At 35.3% G+C, this 27,376-nt stretch overlaps 1 protein-coding gene across 1 annotated transcript in view; it reads left to right on the top strand.

Moving 5' to 3' along the window:
• The window catches only part of LOC143066852 (uncharacterized), a 66,954-nt gene that overhangs the window by 2,931 nt on the left and 36,647 nt on the right, over positions 1-27,376 (top strand). Inside the window, exons 3-5 of the mRNA XM_076239665.1 lie at positions 12,024-12,227; positions 18,005-18,108; positions 20,809-20,918. Coding sequence (XP_076095780.1) covers positions 12,024-12,227; positions 18,005-18,108; positions 20,809-20,918 — 418 coding nt within the window. The remainder of the gene's footprint in view (positions 1-12,023; positions 12,228-18,004; positions 18,109-20,808; positions 20,919-27,376) is intronic.

The raw sequence follows: 27,376 nt of genomic DNA, 5'->3' as shown, positions 1-27,376 counted from the left end.
CTATATATATATAAGGCAGCACTACAGGATGGAGTGACTAATGTAAGTTATATCTATATATATAAGGCAGGACTACAGGATGGAGTGACTAATGTAAGTTATATCTATATATATATAAGGCAGCACTACAGGATGGAGTGACTAATGAAAGTTATATCTAAATATATAAGGCAGCACTGCAGGATGGAGTGACTAATGTAAGTTATATCTATATCTATAAGGCAGCACTACAGATTGGAGTGGTTAATGTAAGTTATATCTATATATATATATATAAGGCAGCACTACAGGATGGAGTTACCAATGTAAGTTATATCTATATATATAAGGCAGCACTACCGGATGGAGTGACTAATGTAAGTTATATCTTTATATATAAGGCAGCACTACCGGATGGAGTGACTAATGTAAGTTATATCTATATATATAAGGCAGCACTACCGGATGGAGTGACTAATGTAAGTTATATCTTTATATATAAGGCAGCACTACCGGATGGAGTGACTAATGTAAGTTATATCTATATATATAAGGCACCACTACAGGATGGAGTGACTAATGTAAGTTATATCTATATATATCAGGCAGCACTGCAGGATGGAGTGACTAATGTAATTTTTATATAAATATATAAGGCAGGACTACAGGATGGAGTGACTAATGTAAGTTATATCTATATATATAAGGCAGCACTACAGGATGGAGTGACTAATGTAAGTTATATCTATATATATATAAGGCAACACTACCGGATGGAGTGACTTATGTAAGTTATATCTATATATATATATATAAGGCAACAATACCGGATGGAGTGACTAATGTAAGTTATATCTATATATATAAGGCAGCACTACAGGATGGAGTGACTAATGTAAGTTATATCTATATATATATATATAAGGCAACACTACAGGATGGAATGACTAATGTAAGTTATATCTAAATATATAAGGCAGCACTACAGGATGGAGTGACTAATGTAAGTTATATCTATATCTATAAGGCAGCACTACAGGATGGAGTGACTTATGTAAGTTATATCTATATATATATATATATAATGTAGCACTACAGGATGGAGTGACTAATGTAAGTTATATCTATATATATATAAGGCAGGACTACAGGATGGAGTGACTAATGAAAGTTATATCTAAATATATAAGGCAGCACTGCAGGATGGAGTGACTAATGTAAGTTATATCTATATCTATAAGGCAGCACTGCAGGATGGAGTGACTAATGTAAGTTATATCAATATATATAAGGCAGCACTACAGGATGGAGTGACTAATGTAAGTTATATCTATATATATATAAGGCAGCACTACAGGATGGAGTGACTAATGTAAGTTATATCTAAATATATAAGGCAGCACTACAGATTGGAGTGGTTAATGTAAGTTATATCTATGTATATATATATAAGGCAGCACTACAGGATGGAGTTACCAATGTAAGTTATATCTATATATATAAGGCAGCACTACCGGATGGAGTGACTAATGTAAGTTATATCTTTATATATAAGGCAGCACTACCGGATGGAGTGACTAATGTAAGTTATATCTATATATATAAGGCAGCACTACCGGATGGAGTGACTAATGTAAGTTATATCTTTATATATAAGGCAGCACTACCGGATGGAGTGACTAATGTAAGTTATATCTATATATATAAGGCACCACTACAGGATGGAGTGACTAATGTAAGTTATATCTATATATATCAGGCAGCACTGCAGGATGGAGTGACTAATGTAATTTTTATATAAATATATAAGGCAGGACTACAGGATGGAGTGACTAATGTAAGTTATATCTATATATATAAGGCAGCACTACAGGATGGAGTGACTAATGTAAGTTATATCTATATATATATAAGGCAACACTACCGGATGGAGTGACTTATGTAAGTTATATCTATATATATATATATAAGGCAACAATACCGGATGGAGTGACTAATGTAAGTTATATCTATATATATAAGGCAGCACTACAGGATGGAGTGACTAATGTAAGTTATATCTATATATATATATATATATATAAGGCAACACTACAGGATGGAATGACTAATGTAAGTTATATCTAAATATATAAGGCAGCACTACAGGATGGAGTGACTAATGTAAGTTATATCTATATCTATAAGGCAGCACTACAGGATGGAGTGACTTATGTAAGTTATATCTATATATATATATATATAATGTAGCACTACAGGATGGAGTGACTAATGTAAGTTATATCTATATATATATAAGGCAGGACTACAGGATGGAGTGACTAATGTAAGTTATATATATATCTATAAGGCAGCACTACAGGATGGAGGGACTAATGTAAGTTATATATATATATAAGGCAGCACTACAGGATGGAGTGACTAATGTAAGTTATATCTATATCTATAAGGCAGCACTACAGAATGGAGTGACTAATGTAAGTCATATATATATATATAAGGCAGCACTACAGGATGGAGTGACTAATGTAAGTTATATCTATATATATATAAGGCAGCACTACAGGATGGAGTGACAAATGTAAGTTATATATATATATATATATATAAGGCAGCACTACAGGATGGAGGGACTAATGTAAGTTATATATATATATAAGGCAGCACTACAGGATGGAGTGACTAATGTAAGTTATATCTATATCTATAAGGCAGCACTACAGAATGGAGTGACTAATGTAAGTCATATATATATATATAAGGCAGCACTGCAGGATGGAGTGACTAATGTAAGTTATATCTATATCTATAAGGCAGCACTACAGATTGGAGTGGTTAATGTAAGTTATATCTAAATATATAAGGCAGCACTGCAGGATGGAGTGACTAATGTAAGTAATATCTATATATATAAGGCAGCACTACAGGATGGAGTTACTAATGTAAGTTATATCTATATATATAAGGCAGCACTACCGGATGGAGTGACTAATGTAAGTTATATCTTTATATATAAGGCAGCACTACCGGATGGAGTGACTAATGTAAGTTATATCTTGATATATAAGGCAGCACTACCGGATGGAGTGACTAATGTAAGTTATATCTTTATATATAAGGCAGCACTACCGGATGGAGTGACTAATGTAAGTTATATCTATATATATATAAGGCAGCACTACCGGATGGAGTGACTAATGTAAGTTATATCTTGATATATAAGGCAGCACTACCGGATGGAGTGACTAATGTAAGTTATATCTATATATATAAGGCAGCACTACAGGATGGAGTGACTAATGTAAGTTATATCTATATATATCAGGCAGCACTGCAGGATGGAGTGACTAATGTAATTTTTATATAAATATATAAGGCAGGACTACAGGATGGAGTGACTAATGTAAGTTATATCTATATATATAAGGCAGCACTACAGGATGGAGTGACTAATGTAATTTTTATATAAATATATAAGGCAGGACTACAGGATGGAGTGACTAATGTAAGTTATATCTATATATATAAGGCAGCACTACAGGATGGAGTGACTAATGTAAGTTATATCTATATATATATAAGGCAACACTACCGGATGGAGTGACTTATGTAAGTTATATCTATATATATATATATATATAAGGCAACACTACCGGATGGAGTGACTAATGTAAGTTATATCTATATATATAAGGCAGCACTACAGGATGGAGTGACTAATGTAAGTTATATCTATATATATATATATATATATAAGGCAACACTACAGGATGGAATGACTAATGTAAGTTATATCTAAATATATAAGGCAGCACTACAGGATGGAGTGACTAATGTAAGTTATATCTATATCTATAAGGCAGCACTACAGGATGGAGTGACTTATGTAAGTTATATCTATATATATATATATATATATATATATATATATATATATATATATATATATATATATATATATATATATATATAATGTAGCACTACAGGATGGAGTGACTAATGTAAGTTATATCTATATATATATAAGGCAGGACTACAGGATGGAGTGACTAATGTAAGTTATATATATATATCTATAAGGCAGCACTACAGGATGGAGGGACTAATGTAAGTTATATATATATATAAGGCAGCACTACAGGAGGAGTGACTAATGTAAGTTATATCAATATATATAAGGCAGCACTACAGGATGGAGTGACTAATGTAAGTTATATCTATATATATATAAGGCAGCACTACAGGATGGAGTGACTAATGTAAGTTATATCTATATCTATAAGGCAGCACTACAGAATGGAGTGACTAATGTAAGTCATATATATATATATATATATAAGGCAGCACTACAGGATGGAGTGACTAATGTAAGTTATATCTATATATATAAGGCAGCACTACAGAATGGAGTGACTAATGTAAGTTATATCTATATATATAAGGCAGGACTACAGGATGGAGTGACTAATGTAAGTTATATCTATATATATATAAGGCAGCACTACAGGATGGAGTGACTAATGTAAGTTATATCTAAATATATAAGGCAGCACTACAGGATGGAGTGACTAATGTAAGTTATATCTAAATGTATAAGGCAGCACTACAGGATGGAGTGACTAATGTAAGTTATATCTATATCTATAAGGCAGCACTACAGAATGGAGTGACTAATGTAAGTTATATCTATATATATTTATAAGGCAGCACTACAGGATGGAGTTACTAATGTAAGTTATATCTATATATATAAGGCAGCACTACCGGATGGAGTGACTAATGTAAGTTATATCTTTATATATAAGGCAGCACTACCGGATGGAGTGACTAATGTAAATTATATCTATGTATATAAGGCAGCACTACCGGATGGAGTGACTAATGTAAGTTATATCTTTATATATAAGGCAGCACTACCGGATGGAGTGACTAATGTAAGTTATATCTAAATATATAAGGCTGCACTACAGGATGGAGTGACTAATGTAAGTTATATCTATATCTATAAGGCAGCACTACAGAATGGAGTGACTAATGTAAGTTATATCTATATATATATAAGGCACAATACAGGATGGAGTGACTAATGTAAGTTATATCTATATATATAAGGCAGCACTACAGGATTGAGTGACTAATGTAAGTTATATCTATATATATATAAGGCAGCACTACAGGATGGAGTGACTAATGTAAGTTATATATAAATATATAAGTCAGCACTACAGGATGGAGTGACTAATGTAAGTTATATCTATATATATAAGGCAGCACTACAGGATGGAGTGACTAATGTAAGTTATATCTATATATATATAAGGCAGCACTAGCGGATGGAGTGACTAATGTAAGTTATATCTATATATATCAGGCAGCACTACAGGATTGAGTGACTAATGTAAGTAATATTTATATTTATAAGGCATCGCTACAGGATTGAGTGACTAATGTAAGTTATATCTATATCTATAAGGCAGCACTACAGGATGGAGTGACTAATGTAAGTTATATCAATATATATATAAGGCAGCACTACAGGATGGAGTGACTAATGTAAGTTATATCTATATATATAAGGCAGCACTACAGGATGGAGTGACTTATGTAAGTTATATCTATATATATAAGGCAGCACTACAGGATGGAGTGACTAATGTAAGTTATATCTATATATATATAAGGCAGCACTACAGAATGAAGTGACTAATGTAAGTTATATCTATATATATAAGGCAGCACTACCGGATGGAGTGACTAATGTAAGTTATATCTATATATATAAGGCAGCACTACCGGATGGAGTGACTTATGTAAGTTATATCTATATATATATATATATATATATATATATATATATATATATATAATGTAGCACTACAGGATGGAGTGACTAATGTAAGTTATATCTATATATATATAAGGCAGGACTACAGGATGGAGTGACTAATGTAAGTTATATATATATATCTATAAGGCAGCACTACAGGATGGAGGGACTAATGTAAGTTATATATATATATAAGGCAGCACTACAGGAGGAGTGACTAATGTAAGTTATATCAATATATATAAGGCAGCACTACAGGATGGAGTGACTAATGTAAGTTATATCTATATATATATAAGGCAGCACTACAGGATGGAGTGACTAATGTAAGTTATATCTATATCTATAAGGCAGCACTACAGAATGGAGTGACTAATGTAAGTCATATATATATATATATATATAAGGCAGCACTACAGGATGGAGTGACTAATGTAAGTTATATCTATATATATAAGGCAGCACTACAGAATGGAGTGACTAATGTAAGTTATATCTATATATATAAGGCAGGACTACAGGATGGAGTGACTAATGTAAGTTATATCTATATATATATAAGGCAGCACTACAGGATGGAGTGACTAATGTAAGTTATATCTAAATATATAAGGCAGCACTACAGGATGGAGTGACTAATGTAAGTTATATCTAAATGTATAAGGCAGCACTACAGGATGGAGTGACTAATGTAAGTTATATCTATATCTATAAGGCAGCACTACAGAATGGAGTGACTAATGTAAGTTATATCTATATATATTTATAAGGCAGCACTACAGGATGGAGTTACTAATGTAAGTTATATCTATATATATAAGGGAGCACTACCGGATGGAGTGACTAATGTAAGTTATATCTTTATATATAAGGCAGCACTACCGGATGGAGTGACTAATGTAAATTATATCTATGTATATAAGGCAGCACTACCGGATGGAGTGACTAATGTAAGTTATATCTTTATATATAAGGCAGCACTACCGGATGGAGTGACTAATGTAAGTTATATCTAAATATATAAGGCTGCACTACAGGATGGAGTGACTAATGTAAGTTATATCTATATCTATAAGGCAGCACTACAGAATGGAGTGACTAATGTAAGTTATATCTATATATATATAAGGCACAATACAGGATGGAGTGACTAATGTAAGTTATATCTATATATATAAGGCAGCACTACAGGATTGAGTGACTAATGTAAGTTATATCTATATATATATAAGGCAGCACTACAGGATGGAGTGACTAATGTAAGTTATATATAAATATATAAGGCAGCACTACAGGATGGAGTGACTAATGTAAGTTATATCTATATATATAAGGCAGCACTACAGGATGGAGTGACTAATGTAAGTTATATCTATATATATATAAGGCAGCACTAGCGGATGGAGTGACTAATGTAAGTTATATCTATATATATCAGGCAGCACTACAGGATTGAGTGACTAATGTAAGTAATATTTATATTTATAAGGCATCGCTACAGGATTGAGTGACTAATGTAAGTTATATCTATATCTATAAGGCAGCACTACAGGATGGAGTGACTAATGTAAGTTATATCAATATATATATAAGGCAGCACTACAGGATGGAGTGACTAATGTAAGTTATATCTATATATATAAGGCAGCACTACAGGATGGAGTGACTTATGTAAGTTATATCTATATATATAAGGCAGCACTACAGGATGGAGTGACTAATGTAAGTTATATCTATATATATATAAGGCAGCACTACAGAATGAAGTGACTAATGTAAGTTATATCTATATATATAAGGCAGCACTACCGGATGGAGTGACTAATGTAAGTTATATCTATATATATAAGGCAGCACTACCGGATGGAGTGACTTATGTAAGTTATATCTATATATATAAGGCAGCACTAGCGGATGGAGTGACTAATGTAAGTTATATCTATATATATCAGGCATCGCTACAGGATGGAGTGACTAATGTAAGTTATATCTATATCTATAAGGCAGCACTACAGGATGGAGTGACTAATGTAAATTATATCTATATATAGAAGGCAGCACTACAGGATGGAGTGACCAATGTAAGTTATATCTATATATATAAGCAGCACTACAGGATGGAGTGACTAATGTAAGTTATATCTATATATATAAGGCAGCACTACAGGATGGAGTGACTAATGTAAGTTATATCTATATATATAAGGCAGCACTACAGGATGGAGTGACTAATGTAAGTTATATCTATATATATAAGGCAGCACTACAGGATGGAGTGACTAATGTAAGTTATATCTATATATATATGAGGCAGCACTACCGGTTGGAGTGACCAATGTAAGTTATATCTATATATATAAGGCAGCACTACAGGATTGAGTGACCAATGTAAGTTATATCTATATATATAAGGCAGCACTACAGGATGTTGTGACTAATGTAAGTTATATCTATATATATATATAAGGCAGCACTACAGGATGGAGTGACCAATGTAAGTTATATCTATATATATAAGGCAGCACTACCGGATGGAGTGACTAATGTAAGTTATATCTATATATATAAGGCAGCACTACAGGATGGAGTGACCAATGTAAGTTATATCTATATATATATGGCAGTACTACAGGATGGAGTGACTAATGTAAGTTATATCTATATACATAAGGCAGCACTACCGGATGGAGTGACCAATGTAAATTATATCTATATATAAGTGCCTATACATAGCAACAAATAACATACAAATCTATTTGAGTGTGGAATAATCAGTGCAAAGAATGAAATGAAATTATAAATTGTCTAACAATGTAATTTTAACACACTATTTAGTATGTAAATATTAAAATGTTAAAAATATTTAAAATAAAATGCGATAAAAAATAAACTCAATAGTTCGCTAGACAAACTAGCTCCATCGTGCGTGCATCTATCCAGGTGAAATCGGATGCAGATAAGAAACCAGCTCATTGTACATTGAATTATAGCTGCCTAATAAAAATATTCAAATTTTGGATTGAATTCAAGAATTTTTTATTTAATTACAAAATTTATTGTTGAAGTTTGCAACATCCATTGGCCAATATTACAGATATATACAGGACAATTAATTATTCTTTATCTTTCCTGTATCTTTTTCGTCTTTTTCATTAAGCCCATCAGACTCTAAAGTATGGAACTGGTGGTTCCAAAAGTTTTCTCTTCTCCTTCTTGCCGTGGTGTCCCACTCAGTGTTAACTTCTATATTTGAAAAGTTACATTACTAAAAGGATGTTTCTTTGAGCGAAAATGTTTTGTGAGTGGACAGTTTTTGTTGGTTTTGTACCATGATCGATGGTTATTTAGCCGAATATTAAATTTGTCCATTGTTTTTTCCACGTACATACATTGAGTTCTCCATTTTAGAGTTGGAATTTGTGTAGATAGTATAACTTTATTTTGTAAAGGAGCTAGTGACAGTTGTATTAACAGAGCAACCTACTCCACATCCTGGTTGCTACAAACAATGTTGGAGAAGGAATTGCTTATGTTGTAAAGCTGCCAATACTAGCAGTTCTTTCATACAATGTGGAACAGTGTTACATTTTGTTTAAAATTGAACAACTTAGGCGGCAAATAATGCTATTGAATTTAGAACTTAAGAGAATAAGTTTACTTGCATATTAAACGTCTTTATCGAAATCTCTAAAAACATTGTTATTGCAAATTTTAATGGGGTTTTAAAGGTTGGCTTAATAGAAGGGTAATGGTGTCCCTGCATCGATAAAAATAGTGGTAATTGCTCCTTTTCACCTGTATATTAGATTGGAAGCAAAGTGTTTCCTCTTACTAGAACAAAAACTAAGGAGCACAGGAAACTCTCTGCCTATTTCTCGTACGATTAAGGATTTATTTAAGTTTTCTTGAGAATTGAAACAAAATAAGCATTTTTAAACTTATCAAGCGATGATGAAGAAAACTTTATTTCTCAACTGTATCACAATATCCCGGTTTTTTGGTTGGGTTCGTGTTGTTCAGTCTTTAGTTTTCTATGTTGTGTTTTGTGTATATATTGTTTGTCTTCTGGTCTTTTTTTTTCTCGTTTTTTGCCATGGCATTGTTAGTTTGTTTTCGACTTATGAGTTTGAATGTCCCTTTGATATCTTTCACCTCTCTTTAAATTTCAATTGAAAAAATATTTACAATAGGTAGAAATGCATCCAGAAAATAATTTTTTCGTTCCGTTTTTTTGCGTTTTATTTGGGGGACTACCAGTACGCTTCAATTTTATAGAACGTTTCATCTTTTGATTTTTTGTTTTGTTTGTTTGTTTGTTTTTGTTGTGTTTTTTTTTTAGGGGGGGGGGGGGGGGGGGTGTTTTGGGTCTCCTCTCCATGCAACTACCATATTAGATTAATCAGTGTAAATCTGTGTACTAAAGCTAGCATGTAAAATGCAGTTGTTAGTGTCAATTTTCATTATTTATTTTGGATTAACTACGGAATAGTCTTAAAAAGAAAATTATTTCCGACAATATGAAAATTAATAATAACCATGATAATCCCCCTTCCTGCAAACAATTCCGTAGCTGTCATTTACCGGTAGTAGTTTCTATTAAAAAAAAAAAAAAAAAAAAAAAAATACCAGAAATAATTTGTTTTGATATTCAGTATAGTATCTTTCATTGCAATTACAAATGTATTGATAGACAATGACGAATGATCGTTGTAACAGACAAAAGTAAAACAATAGAAAAACCTACCACAGCTCCCTCCCCCCCCCCCCCACCCCCTCTACGCAAATCAAACATCAATAATATAGTACAAATATGATATACAGCAACAAACGACATCAACTGAATTCCAGGCTCCTGACTTGGGACAGGCACATACAGAATGTGACGGGGTTAAACATGTTTGCTAACACGCGAAACCCTCCCCCTAATCTGGGACAGTGTTGTAACAATACAACATAAGATCAAACTGTAAAAAAAACAGTTAAAAAAGGCTTAACTCATCAGACTCGATACAAAGCAGACAAACAATTAACAAAAACACTGACCGACGTGGCAGGATGTTTATACATCCCCACAACAAACAAGACACTAAGAGCAGGTCTGAGAGTACTCGCAGTTACTGACAGCTAGTACAATACGATGTTTGTTACGATATGATTGTCTGATTGTTCTTTGCTATACGTCCAGTTTGAAATATTTCATGCATATTCAGTACGATAACAAATTAAAAATAACTCCAATTGGTAGATTCTGCAAAGATGATCGATCGGGATGAAAGGCGGAAAATTAAGTTTTCAGTGGAAAAAGAGGCTCTGGTGCATAGGAACAAGAATTTTATCGCGTTACAGACCACAAGAAAACAGAACTCTTCTAAGACTTGTTTGCGATGTCTTTTAGTTAACCTACAAAGAGCATGCATGGCACTCTCTTTTCACATGCTACAAGAGGCATCATATTTCACGTCGAAATGTCCAGACACGACTTTTTATTGATACTTCCCAAGCAGTCAAAACGGACGCGCCTCCTTAGCATGTTTTATTCCCCTAACGGAATGGGGAATTCCAGGTGACATGCATATTTCTATTTCCCGGTCATATCTTGGGGTCTGTTTTATTTGTGTTTACAATAAATGCTTTTTCGGAGTTTATTTAAAATATGTTTGTATTTTACATGCGCCATGAACTTTTAGGCAAACATATGATTAAAATCCAACAAAGGACAAAAACTCCAACGCACCGCAACGTACAAAAATAAAACCAAAATGACAAAAAAAACAAACAAAAAAATGAAAGAAAAAGAAACAAGATTGGTATAAAACTTACAAAATTGAGTCTATGATTAAGGGAAGAAAAACAAATGGACGACAAACCGGTTCAATTACTTTTCTAGGAATGTATAATAACCTACGTGTACGTTATCAGTTGAATTTGGGTCCTCAATGCGTTCAATGCTCTTCAACTATATTTGACCTTTTTAACTTTTTTATTCGAGCGTCACTTATGAGTCTGTTGTAGACGACACGCGCGCGTCTGGCGTACAAAACTTTAATCCTGGTATACATGATGAGTTTATTCGATACCCTGAATATTGATAAATTAATCTAATTCATATGGACGTGAACTCCTGGGTGTCTTATAGTATAATATGAATATATATTTTCCATAAGAAATAAAGCATAGAACCCATTTTACTAATCTTAATCTAATTTACATACTGCAGGGAAGGAATGGTAAAGGTGCTATTTACATATGGGCAGCAGGTAACGGAGAAACTAAAGACAACTGTAATGCTGACGGCTATGTCAACAGTATTTATACTGTAGCCATTTCTAGTGCAATGATTGGTTCCAATGCATGGTACTCTGAAGTGTGTGCTGCTGCCTTAGCTGTAGCGTATGGTGGCAGTGAAGATGACAGATATCTGGTAAGTATGTGCTCCTGACTTAGCTGTAGCGTATGGTGGCAGAGAAGATGACATATACCTGATAAGTGCGTGCTGCTGCCTTAGCTGTAGCGTATGGTGGTAGTCAAGATGACAGATACCTGGTACATGTAAGTGTGTGCTCCTGCCTTAGCTGTAGCGTATGGTGGCAGCCAAGATTACAGATACCTGGTAAGTGTGTGCTCCTGCCTAAACTGTAGCGTATGGTGGCAGTGAAGATGACATACCTGGTAAGTGTGTGCTCCTGCCTTAGCTGTACCGTATGGTGGCAGAGAAGATGACAGATACGTGGTAAGTGTGTGCTCCCGCCTTAGCTGTAGCGTATGGTGGCAATGAAGATGACAGATACCTGGTAAGTGAGTGCTCCTGCCTAAGCTGATTTGTATGGTGGCAGCCAAGATGACAGATACCCGGTAAGTGTGTGCTCCTGCCTCAGCTGTACCCTATAGTGGCAGCCAAAATGACAGATATCTGGTAAGTATGTGCTCCTGTGTCATCTGTAGCGTATGGTGGCAGTCAAGATGACAGATACCTGGTAAGTATGTGCTGCAGCCTTAGCTGTAGCGTATGGTGGTAGTCACGATGACAGATATCAGGCAAGTGTGTGCTCCTGCCTTATTTGTAGCGTATGGTGGCAGCCAAGATGACAGATACCTGGTAAGTGTGTGCTCCTCTCTTAGCTGTATCGTATGGTGGCAGTCAAGATGACATAAACCTGGTAAGTATGTGCTCCTGCCTTAGCTGGAGCGTATGGTGGTAGTTAAGATGACAAATACCTGAGAAGGATGTGCTCCTGCCTTAGCTATATCGTATGGTGGCAGTCAAGATGACAGATGCCTGGAAAGTGTGTGCTCCTGCCTTAGCTGTAGCGTATGGTGGCAGCCAAGATGACAGATACCCGGTAAGTGTGTGCTGCTCCCTTAGCTGTAGCGTATTGCGGCAGCCAAGGTGACATATACCTGGTAAGTGTGTGCTCCTGTCTTAGCTGTAGCGTATGGTGGCAGTCAATATGACAGATACCTGGTAAGTATGTGCTCCTGCCTTAGCTGTAGCGTATGGTGGCAGTCAAGATGACAGATACCTAGTAAGTATGTGCTACTGTCTTATCTGTAGCGTATGATGGCAACCAAGATGACAGATACCTGGTAAGTGTGTGTTACTGCCTTAGCTGTAGCGTATGGTGGCGGCCAAGATGACAGATACCTGGTAAGTGTGTGCTCCTGCCTAAACTGTAGCGTATGGTGGCAGTGAAGATGACATACCTGGTAAGTGTGTGCTCCTGCCTTAGCTGTACCGTATGGTGGCAGAGAAGATGACAGATATGTGGTAAGTGTGTGCTCCCGCCTTAGCTGTAGCGTATGGTGGCAATGAAGATGACAGATACCTGGTAAGTGAGTGCTCCTGCCTAAGCTGATTTGTATGGTGGCAGCCAAGATGACAGATACCTGGTAAGTGTGTGCTCCTCTCTTAGCTGTATCGTATGGTGGCAGTCAAGATGACATAAACCTGGTAAGTATGTGCTCCTGCCTTACCTGGAGCGTATGGTGGTAGTTAAGATGACAAATACCTGAGAAGGATGTGCTCCTGCCTTAGCTATATCGTATGGTGGCAGTCAAGATGACAGATGCCTGGAAAGTGTGTGCTCCTGCCTTAGCTGTAGCGTATGGTGGCAGCCAAGATGTCAGATACCCGGTAAGTGTGTGCTCCTGCCTTAGCTGTAGCGTATTGCGGCAGCCAAGGTGACATATACCTGGTAAGTGTGTGCTCCTGTCTTAGCTGTAGCGTATGGTGGCAGTCAATATGACAGATACCTGGTAAGTATGTGCTCCTGCCTTAGCTGTAGCGTATGGTGGCAGTCAAGATGACAGATACCTGGTAAGTATGTGCCCCTGCCTTAGTTGTAGCGTATGGTGGCAGCCAAAATGACAGATACCTAGTAAGTATGTGCTACTCTCTTATCTGTAGCGTATGGTGGCAACCAAGATGACAGATACCTGGTAAGTGTGTGTTCCTGCCTTAGCTGTAGCGTAAGGTGTCGGCCAAGATGACAGATACCTGGTAAGTGTGTGCTCCTGCCTTAGCTGTAGCGTATGGTGGCAGCCAAAATGACAGATACCTAGTAAGTATGTGCTACTGTCGTATCTGTAGCGTATGGTGGCAGCCAAAATGACAGATACCTGGTAAGTATGTGCTCCTGCCTTAGCTCTAGCGTATGGTGGCAGGCAAAATGACAGATACCTGGTAAGTGAGTGCTCCTGCCTTAGCTGTATCGTATGGTGGCAGCCAAGATGACAGATACCTGGTAAGTGTGTGCTCCTACCTAAGCTGTAGCGTATGGTGGCAGCCAAAATGACAGATACCTGGCAAGTGTGTGCTCCTCCATAAGCGGAAGAATATGGTGGCAGCCAAGATGACAGATACCTGGTAAGTGTGTTCTCCTCCCTTAGCTGTAGCGTATAGTGGCAGCCAAGATGACAGATACCTGGTAAGTGTGTGCTCCTGCCTTATCTGTAACGTATGGTGGCAGCCGAAATGACAGATACCTGGTAAGTGTGTGCTCTTGCCTTAGTGGTAGCGTATGGTGGTAGCCAATATGACAGATACCTGGTAAATATGTGATCCTGCCTTAGCTGTAGCATATGGTGGTAGCCAAAATGACAGATACCTGGTAAGTGAGTGCTCCTGCCTTAGCTGTAGCGTATGGTGGCAGTGGAGATGACATATACCTGGTAAGTGTGTGCTCCTGTCTTAGCTGTATCGTACGGTGGCAGTGAAGATGACAGATACCTGGTAAGTGTTTGCTCTTGCCTAAGCTGTAGCGTATGGTGCCAGCCAAAATGACAGATACCTGGTAAGTGTGTGCTCCTGCCTTAGCTGTATCGTATGGTGGCAGCCAAAATGACAGACACCTAATAAGTATGTGCTCCGCCATAAGCGGTAGCATATGGTGACAGCCAAGATGACAGATACCTGGTACGTATGTGCTTCTGCCTTATCTGTAGCGTATGGTGGCAGCCAAAATGACAGCTACCTGGTAAGTGTGTGCTCCTGCCTTAGTTGTAGCGTATGGTGGTAGCCAAGATGACAGATACCTGGTTAGTATGTGCTCCTGCCTTAGCTGTAGCATATGGTGGCAGCTAAAATGACAGATACCGGGTAAGTGAGTGCTCCTGCCTTAGCTGTAGCGTATGGTGGGAGTGAAGATGACATATAATACCTGGTAAGTTTTTGCTCCTGTCTTAGCTGTAGCGTATGGTGGCAGCCAAGATGACAGATACCTGGTAAGTGTGTGTTCCTGCCTAAGTTGTAGCGTATGGTGGCAGCCAAGATGACAGATACCTGGTAAGTGTGTGCTGCTGCCTTAGTTGTAGAGTATGGTGGCAGCGAAGATGACAGATACCTGGTAAGTGTGTGCCTCTGCCTTAGCTGTATCGTATGATGGCAGTCATGATGACAGATACCTGGTAAGTGTGTGCTGCTGCCTTAGCTATAGCGAATGGTTGCAGCCAAAATTACAGATACCTGGTAAGTGTGTGCTCCTGTCTTAGTTGTAGCATATGGTGGTAGTCAAGATGACAGATACCTGGTAAGTGTGTGCTCCTGTCTTAGCTGTACATAGTGTATGGTGGTTGTCAAGATGACAGATACCTGGTAAGTCTTCCGTTACAGTACAAAAGTACAAAAGCAATGTTTTACAGCCTTCAACTGTAGATAACAACTAGAAAGTTCATATTTTCTTAAAAATATAAATAAGAAGATGTGGTATGAGTGCCAATAAGACAACTCTCTATCCAAGTCACAATGTGTAAAAAGTAAACAATTATAGGTCAAAGTACGGCCTTCAACACGGAGCCTTGGCTCACACCGAACAGCAAGCTATTAAGGTCCCAAAATGACCGGTGTAAAACAATTCATACAGGAAAACCAACGGTCTAATCTATATGAAAAACGAGAAACGAGAAACACTTCTTATGAACCACACCAACAAACGACAACCACTGAACAACAGGCTCCTGACTTAGGACAGCTGCATACAAATGCAGCGGCTTTAAACGTTTTAACAAGCGCTAACCTTCAACCTTACCTGAGACAGTAGTGCAACATTACAACATAAAAAGACACACTATAACATATCAGTAGAAATGGCTTACGGTGGTACCCAACACTTTCACTAAAATTAATTTGGCTCGTTTAATTTTCATAAAATTTTGTCAAAGTATTTACTTTGAGACTTCAATAAAAATATAAAAATTTAAAATTTTTTGAACCAACCGTTGTGTCAGAAAAAATACACTGGTTATATAGCAATTTGACAAACACCAATTTTGATCATTGAGAAGCTTAATATTCCTTTTACAACACAACGTAATTAAAACGTTTAGCTGACTTTACAGAGTTATCTCCCTGTAGTGTTAGGTACCACCCTAATTCGATCAAAAAGACGTACAAACAAAAACAAGCAAACACACACTGAACGAATAAGTTCGACCCATGACACAAAACATACATTGTAGCTTTGTTTTTAGGGCCCCGTCTGCTGATCTTGTTGTGATAGTTTTTCAGTTTTTCAACAAACATTGATAGATATGTATAATATGTTATTCCAAATTGAATCATGGAGTCAAATTTGTTAAAAATCACAAGATTTTGAGAAACATCTTTTTGTGCTAGGATTTTAGCAACAATTTATATTAGGTACAATAAATTATTCCAAATTGATTTCCGGTGACAACATTTATACGTCAGCTGCCAATTTTGATAAGGCCGCTAAAATTCATAAACATCTCATAGTGCTGGGATTTTATTTTTTTTACGTAACTTGGTATTCACGTAGACCATATCCTGAATAATCCCTGCTGTCAAAATTTACATATCATGTGTCAAATTTGCAGTAAGTGTATTACAAATGTAAAGCCTTAAAGGCTTTGAGGTTTAAACTTAATTAAAAAAGAAATCCCGTAGCCAGATTTGGGACAACCTTTTTTTAAAGTTTCAATGCTCTTCATCTGCCTTATTGATTTAGCCTTTTAACTCTTTTAATTTGAGCGCCACTGTCGAGTCTTGTGTTCACGAAACGCGCGTCTGACCTACAGCATTGATAGCCTTGTATCTTTTATGAGTTGATACCAGTGCGAGATATTTTTGCGGCGTAAATTTTGTTTCAGCCAACCAATTTTATTTGTAAATGGATTTCTTAGGCCAGAAATACACGTATACATACCATATTGGCCATGTACATTATGAATAAAAGTATTCGGAATACCTCAGTGAATGAGCAACCAAGCGAAAACAGTAACCAAAAGGCATCTGAAAATCACCATCTTCATTTTTCCAACAAAGATCGTTAAAAGGGTTTTTCATAAAAAAATAGCCAGTAAATATGGATATTAACATTTTTGAAATAAATAAAAGCCAGTATATGTACACACGGAATGTTCCTTTTGTTTAGGGCGTTTTTTATTCCCGGATCTTAAAGTATTTTAGGCGTTGAATTTAAGTAGTTTATAGGGGTCTAAAAAGCAGCATGTGGAGCTATTAACTTGGATTTAAAATCAAATTCAAAAACTATGCATGATGATGTGTACTTGTCTTTTCTGCTATTTGTTCTATGTATACTGGACAGATTTGATATATCCATGACTGTAGAAATGGTGTGATTAAAACCATTCTACATTAAGTTGAAACAAGTATATGAAATAGACAATTGTATATTTTCTAAACGACAATAAAGGTAATCAGCGATTTTTTTTCTAATTTAGACAACAACAACAACATCATCAGGATGTAAAAGTGATGGTATCCAGGGAACGTCGTACGCAGCACCTATTGCTTCCGGTATTGTTGCTCTTACACTCGAGTCTAAGTACGTATATGTCGCTGCTGGAATAAGTCCTCGAACACTAGAAGTTAAACGGTATCATCATGTATAATTAATGGGATTTGCTTTCATGCAATTCAATATCTAAAGGTGTTTGTTGAGTTCCTCGCTTTGATATTTGGTACACAAATTATGACCATTTACAGCTATTGGAACTGCTGTTTTAATAGACGAAACAATATATCACCACTTAAACGAGCGTCTGGCGTATATACTAAATTTAGTCCTGGTATCTATGATGAGTTTATTTACAACCACTGGGTCGATGCCACTGCTGGTGGAGATTTATTTCCCCGAGGGTATCACAAGCTCAGTAGTCAACACTTTTTGTGCTGACATGAATTGTCATTGATATGGTTATATTTATAAATTTACTGTTTACAAATTTTTGAATTTTTTGAAATACTAAGGCTTTTCTACCTCAGGCATAGATTAACTTAGCTGTATTTGGCAAAACTTTAAGGAATTTTGGTCCTCATTGCTCTTCAACTTCGTACTTTATTTGACCTTTTTAACTTTTTTGGATTCGAGCGTCACTGATGAGTCTTTTGTAGACGAAACGCGCGTCTGGCGTATACACTAAATTTAGTCCTGGTATATATGATGAGTTTATTTACAACCACTGGGTCGATGCCACTGCTGGTGGAGATTTATTTCCCCGAGGGTATCACAAGCCCAGTAGTCAGCACTTTTTGTGCTGACATGAATTGTCATTGATATGGTTATATTTATAAATTTACTGTTTACAATTTTTTGAATTTTTTGAAATACTAAGGCTTTTCTACCTCAGCCATAGATTACCTTAGCTGTATTTGGCAAAACTTTTAGGATTTTGGTCCTCACTGCTCTTCAACTTCGTACTTTATTTGGCCTTTTTAACCTTTTTGGATTCGAGCGTCACTGATGAGTCTTTTGTAGACGAAACGCGCGTCTGGCGTATATACCAAATTTAGTCCTTGTATCTATGATGAGTTTATTTACATGTCTACAACTAATTGTACTATGGTTTTAATATTCAAAGTAAAATCTGCGCCTCTAGCTATTCATATCTTTGTTTTAACACTCCGAGCTAAACAGCTTGTATCTTTGCCGTAATAATGTACATAACCTGTCGTATCGTTGATCTTCATTATGAGGTAAACAACTACATAAAACAATAACCTAATAGTATTGCTGCTGTTGAAGTCAAGACAAAATGCGTTTAGCTCTTCCTAGTCTTGTACAGCTAAACACCTATTTGCATCGATTCTATAGCTAACAAAACTGCTACTTTAACAATCAAGGGAAAATAGTTATTAGAGACAGGTATAGTTACTCGAGAAAAACTATGTACCTGTAACTATGGAACGCCACAGCTGTCTTACTGTGAACTCTGATATTACTTTATGTTGTTTTATTATTACTTGATGATATTTGGTCTTTACTTAATATGGTTTTGACATTAAATAATGAAGTTTTGATATAACTCAATATGGAATAGCCATTACTTAATGATATTTCGATATTACACGATATGGTCTGGTATTGACTTGATATAGTTTTGTCATTACTTAATATGGTTTTGTCAATACTCAATGTGGTTTCACCATTATTTAATGTGGTTGTGTCATTAGGCAATTAAAAAACTTGCTACAGTTACCCCATACTGAACAACAGTAATACAAATTTGGAAGAATATAAGGATTATGAAATAGAATGCGTACATTATGATTCAAGTATTTCTTGATTCTTTTTTAATAACGCTAAAAAAGAAATAACCTTTTTGATAATATGATTAATTTTTTGATCATACCAAGACAGTGTGGCGTCAACAAAATTACCAAGGACTTTTTCACAGTGACTTTCATTAATATGTTGACCATTAATGGATATATTTAATGTGTCATTGTAAACATTTGTTTTGAACCTAAACACATTGTCTTAGTTTTTTGACACATTAACTAACATTTTGTTTTCATCAACCTAATGACAAATATTTTCTAATACAACATTGCGTGCCTGACTTATATATCTTTTGTCTTTTCAAATCACAGAAATAGTACTACCATCAGCAAATAGATCAGTATTATGATTAGAATTACATAAAGGCAAATCATTAATAAATATTAAGAATAATATAAGACCTAAAACTGACCCTTGAGGTACACCTACTTTTAATGTAGATACATTTGAAAAAGTATTTGAAATGGATACGAACTGATGTCTATCGGCCAAATACAGTAAGGAGATGTGATATGATTACCAATTAGACAATCATCCAACAGATCCCAAATGAAATGGCTTTAAGTACCTATAAGTTATTTGATATACCTTAGCAACAATCACTGGGAATATTCGAACTATATAAACCTGAATGTATTGCTGTTTTTTGCAAATTATTATTTTATAGACCTGCAAATACTGCTAAAAAGTAAGCTTATACATAATGATAATACAACGAATAAGCGCAGTCTAAAGTAGATTCTAAACTTTATATCAAAAGATGTTTAAAAAAAATTAACTATAGTCATAAGTTTATATGCTGTCAAAAACACCAAACAAACATAAATATTGATGTAGGTTACGCAGATTTTTTGTAAACACATACAAATATTTCTAGTCATACACGGAAAGACATTTTTGCCATTTATTTCTCCATATTGATATGTATTGCATATTAAGCAAAAAATTGTTCTATTTTGGCAGTCCAGATCTGACCTGGAGGGACATTCAACATCTGATTGTTTTCACATCAAACAGGAATGGTTTGAATGACACATACTCTGATTGGTCAATGAATGGAGCAAATAAAGAATGTGAGTTTCGGGGGAAAAAATGTAATAAAAAGGTATAGAACACACCATTACAAGCATGTCCAATAGAACACACAAGTACAATAAAATTGAGAATGGAAATGGGGAATGTGTCAAAGAGACAACAACCCGACCAAATAAAAAACAACAGCAGAGGGTCACCAACAGGTCTTCAATGTAGCGAGAAATTCCCGCACCCGGAGGCGTCCTTCAGCTGGCCCCTAAACAAATATATACTAGTCCAGTGATAATGAACGCCATACTAATTTCCAAATTGTACACAAGAAACTAAAATTAAAATAATACAAGACTAACAAAGGCCAGAGGCTCCTGACTTGGGACAGGCGCAAAAATGCGGCGGGGTTAAACATGTTTGTGAGATCTCAACCCTCCCCCTATACCTCTAACCAATGTAGTAAAGTAAACGCATAACAATACGCACATTAAAATTCAGTTCAAGAGAAATCCGAGTCTGATGTCAGAAGATGTAACCAAAGAAAATAAACAAAATGACAATAATACATAAATAACAACAGACTACTAGCAGTTAACTGACATGCCAGCTCCAGACTTCAATTAAACTGACTGAAAGATATGATTTCATCATAGGAACATCAGGCACAATCCTTCCCGTTAGGGGTTTAGTATCATACCATCATAACATATATGAGAAGAACATAACCCGTGTCATGCCAACAACTGTTTTTAGAATAAATGTGTTTAGTTCCGATGCAAAGACCTTATCAGTGACTCAATATTAACGCCAAAATATGCAATCTTTAATGACTTGACAACAGTATCGTAATTATATCCCTTCTTAATAAGTCTATTCAAAGGTTTTGTAAGTTTCTGAGGTGAATACTGACACCTTTGTGCTTTATAAAGAATATTACCATAAAAAATTGGATGTGAAATACCTGAACGTATTAGAAGTCTGCATGTTGGGCTATATTTACGAATGATGTCTTTATACCGATGATAAAATTTAGTAAATGTTTTGACTAGTTTGTGATATCGAAAACCCTGGTGTAATAATTTTTCAGTAATACATAAATTTCTCTCGTTAAAATCTAAAACATTGTTACATACACGAGCGAATCGTACAAGTTGAGATATATAAACACCGTAAGATGGTGACAAGGGAACGTCACCATCTGAAAACGGATAATTAACGATAGGAAATGAAAAATCATCCCTTTTATCATAAATTTTAGTATTTAGCTTTCCATTAGTGATATAGATATCAAGATCGAGAAAAGGGCAGTGGTCATTGTTAGTATTAGCTTTATTTAAAGTAAGTTCAACAGGATAAATTTCATTAATATACATGTTCCAGACCATATGAGTATTTGGACCGTACGCGTACGGTCCGGACCATATACGTATACTCGTACGGTCCGACCATACGCGTACGGTCGGACCGTATGAGTATACGCGTATGGTCCAGTACGAGCTAACCATACATGTCATCATATGGGTTAAAATTAAACAAACGTTTATCACAATCTTTTTTTTTTAGTTTTACAAATTGTTATTATTACAATTAGATGGATTAAATGAACAAACGAACTATTGAAATTAAATAGTTTTTTAATTGTATATCTGAATTCTATATATTTTGGGACTCTCACCCAAGGTGACCCTTGCTTCCACAAGTAACGTAAATTTTTTACATTTAAATGTTTGCAGTTTATGCATTTTCCTTTGCATTTACATTTTTTGGTAAAGTTGCTAAATATTCGAAAACAGTTGTTCTCTCACATTATGTTTACTTCCGATATCTTCAATTTCAGTGATCTTATTCAATTCATGTTAACTATTACTGATCGACATACTTTATACAAGAGATTAACAGATTTAAATAGCGTGAATCTGTTAAATAGTTAAAATATAAAGTTTTTATTTCAATTACAATTGCACTTTTTTATAACAATTTGAGAGTTACGTTATGTTGATTTGTTATATGCATTTGTATTTAATAAACTTCACCAACTTCTTAATATTAGTCAGACCGTACGCGTACGGTCCGACCGTATGAGTATTTTGAAAAAGTACGCATACGGTCCAGACCGTACGCGTACGGTCCAAATACTCATACGGTCTGGAACATACATACTGAAGTCGTCATTATTGAGAGCCAAAATATCATCCAAATATCTAAAAGTATTATTAAATTTGTTTATCAGATGTTGTTTCAAAGGGTCTTTGCTTATTTTTGTCATAAATTGTAACTCATAACAATACAAAAACAGGTCCGCAATAAGTGGTGCACAGTTAGTCCCCATTGGAATTCCGATAATCTGACGATATACGGAATCCCCAAAGCGAACAAAAATGTTATCTAGTAAAAATTCAAGGGCATATATAGTATCAAAGCATGTCCAATTAACATAGTTTTTTTGTTTATTGCTACTAAAAAATGACCTAAAAGAGTTTGAACATATATATTCACATTCTGATTTTTTGAATGCCCATTTAATTAGGTGTGTGAATTTTTTCTTAATGAGAATGTGAGGCAATGTGGTATACAGGGTAGAAAAATCAAAACTTTGAACAGATTCAAAATCACCAATATAAGCATGCAATTTATCAAGTACTTCCAACGAGTTCTTGACACTCCAAAAGTAATTTATTCCACTATTTTCGAAGGCCTTATTTGAACAATTTATTATCAGGTTTTTAATTTTACCAAGTGTGCTGGTAAGAAGAATAGACAATTTAGTAGTTGAACAATGGCTTGAAGACGAAATAAATCTATATTTGTAAGGGGTTTTGTGTAGCTTCGGAAGCCAATACATAGTTGGGACTTTCATTGTATTTGGTTCTGCTTGTAAAGCAGTGGCTAAAAGTTTATGTTTGTTACAGATTTCGTTTTCTGAAAATAGAGTCATTTGGAATGTTGGTGAATTGGTGATTTCCTTTTTCAGAACCTCAATGTAAAATTTACGTCAAACAATAATAATATTATTAGCAGCTTTATCTGCCGGGACAAAAACAAATTCCTTTGCTAGTTCTTTTAGTTTATGTTTGATACGAGAAATAGGTTTATTGTGGTTATTGTTTATAGTAAAATGTTCTTTAAAATGTTGAATACGTATATCAACTATCTTCATTACTGAATTAAAAAAAGAGTCCAAAGATTTTTTGTCAGCTTTTTCACGTTTTATCCATTTCATACAGTAAGTATGGAGTGAGTCGTGGATGATATTACGACACTCATTCCAATTAATAATTGACGGGGGACGATATTTAGGTCCTTTACTGAGGAATGATTTTAACTCTCGGTCTTGAACGATGTTAAGATCTCCTGTTATAACATGGGAAATGGGTCCATAAATATATTCGGAATTACTGCAATTACATGAAGTAGGTGTATTTTCACTGATATTAACATCTTTACACAATTGACTATAATTGAACACAAATTTCCGGGTAGATTTCTTGTAAATATAACAAATAAGAGGTAGCTCAGTATTGTCAAAATATCCAGGAATTTGTTCTTTAACAGAATGGTCGTTAAATATACCGGCAATATTTACAAAATCAAAGCCTTTATTGACATACTTAATTTTAATAAAATGTTTTTTATGATCTTCAGGGCGATCAATTTTGGGAAATAATTTAGAATAACAATATGCCATAATAATTTGAACAATTTCATACTTAGGACTGCTATATGAAATTGTGTTGCAATCCTCCAAAATTTTATTTAACTTATTAACCGGTAACAAGCATATCCCATATAAAACACCAGACTGAGTACAATCATGTACCTAAGAACATATCAGTACAATATAAAAAAGAAAATGTGGTATGATTTCCAATGAGACAACTATCCACAAAAGACCAAAATGACACAGACATTAACAACTATAGGTCACCGTACGGCCTTCAACAATGAACAAAGCCCGTACCGCATAGTCAGCTATAAAAGGACAAGCATGTCCCTTAGAACAATTCAGTAAAAGCATGTGCCATAGAACACACCAGTACAGACATGTGCGATAGAACACACCAGTACAGGCGTGTCCTATAGAACACATCAGTACAGACATGTCTGATAGAACACACCAGTACAGACATGTCCGATAGAAAACATCAGTACAGACATGTCCGATAGAGCACATCAGTACATACATGTCCGTTAGAAGACACCAGTACAGACATGTCCGATAGAAAACATCAGTACAGACAGGTCCGATAGAGCACATCAGTACATACATGTCCGATAGAGCATATCAGTACAGTCATGTCTCATAGAACGCCTGAGTACAGACATGTCACATAGAACACAACAGTTCAGGCATGTCCTATACAACACACCAGTACAGACATGTCCGATAGAGCACATCAGTACAAGCATGTCCCATAGAACACATCAGAACAGGCATGTCCGATAGAACACATCAGTACAAACATGTTCATTAGAACACATCAGTACAAGCATATCCCTTAGAACACACCAGTACAAACATGTGCGATAGAACACATCAGTACAGACATGTCACATAGAACACTTCAGTACAGGCATGTCCGATAGAACACATCAGTACAAACATGTCCCATAGATTACATCAGTACAAACATGTCCCATATAACACATCATTACAGACATGTCACATATAACACATCAGTACAGACGTGTCACATAGAACACATCATTACAGACATGTCCCATATAACACATCATTACAGACATGTCACATATAACACATCAGTACAGACGTGTCACATATAACACATCATTACAGACGTGTCACATAGAACACATCATTACAGACGTGTCACATAGAACACATCAGTACAGACATGTCCGATTGAACATATCAGTACATACATGTCCGATGGAACAAATCAGTACAGACATGTCCGATGGAACAAATCAGTACAGACATGGCCGTTAGAACACACCAGTAGAGGCATGTCCGATAGAACACATCAGTACAGACATATCCTATAGAACACATCAGTACAGACATGTCCGTTATAAGACATCAGTACAGACATGTCCGTTAGAAGACATCAGTAGAGGCATGTCTGATAGAACACAACAATACATGCATGTCCGATAGAACATATCAGTACAGGCATGACACATAGAACACACGTTCCATTCACAAATCAGTTTACGTATATCCCATTGAACACATCGATACAGGAATGTCTTCACATAAGTAAATTACCCAAGGGATCGTTAACTTTTCAGGAAAAAAATCTCGAGAACCAAACGCTTATGTTAGAAGGATGATAGAAATAATAGACGTTTGTTGTCAAATACATGTGTTGACGAGACAGATGATAGACATAATAGATATTTGTTTTCAAAGACATGTGTTGACGTGACTAATGCTAGAAATAATAGACGTTTGTTGTCAAATACATCTGTTGACGAGACAGATGATAGACATAATAGATATTTGTTTTCAAAGACATGTGTTGACGTGACTAATGCTAGAAATAATAGACGTTTGTTGTCAAATACATCTGTTGACGAGACAGATGATAGACATAATAGATATTTGTTTTCAAAGACATGTGTTTACGTGACTAATGCTAGAAATAATAGACGTTTGTTGTCAAATACATGTGTTGACGAGACAGATGATAGACATAATAGATATTTGTTTTCAAAGACATGTGTTTACGTGACTAATGCTAGAAATAATAGACGTTTGTTGTCAAATACATCTGTTGACGAGACAGATGATAGACATAATAGATATTTGTTTTCAAAGACATGTGTTGACGTGACTAATGATAGAAATAATAGACGTTTGTTGTCAAATACATCTGTTGACGAGACATATGATAGACATAATAGATATTTGTTTTTAAAGACATGTGTTGACGTGACTAATGCTAGAAATAATAGACATTTGTTGTCAAATACATCTGTTGACGAGACAGATGATAGACATAATAGATATTTGTTTTCAAAGACATCTGTTGACGTGACTAATGATAGAAATAATAGACATTTGTTGTCAAATACATCTGTTGACGAGACAGATGATAGACATAATAGATATTTGTTTTCAAAGACATCTGTTGACGTGACTAATGCTAGAAATAATAGACGTTTGTTGTCAAATACATCTGTTGACGAGACAGATGATAGACATAATAGATATTTGTTTTCAAAGACATCTGTTGACGTGACTAATGATAGAAATAATAGACATTTGTTGTCAAATACATCTGTTGACGAGACAGATGATAGACATAATAGATATTTGTTTTCAAAGACATCTGTTGACGTGACTAATGATAAAAATAATAGACATTTGTTGTCAAATACATCTGTTGACGAGAAAGATGATAGACATAATAGATATTTGTTTTCAAAGACATCTGTTGACGTGACTAATGATAGAAATAAAAGACATTTGTTGTCAAATACATCTGTTGACGAGACAGATGATAGACATAATAGATATTTGTTTTCAAAGACATGTGTTGAC

The sequence above is a fragment of the Mytilus galloprovincialis genome, chromosome 3 (genome assembly GCF_965363235.1).
Source record: "Mytilus galloprovincialis chromosome 3, xbMytGall1.hap1.1, whole genome shotgun sequence".
Classification (NCBI taxonomy): Eukaryota; Metazoa; Mollusca; class Bivalvia; order Mytilida; family Mytilidae; genus Mytilus; species Mytilus galloprovincialis.
This window is presented reverse-complemented; position numbering and strand designations above follow the sequence as displayed.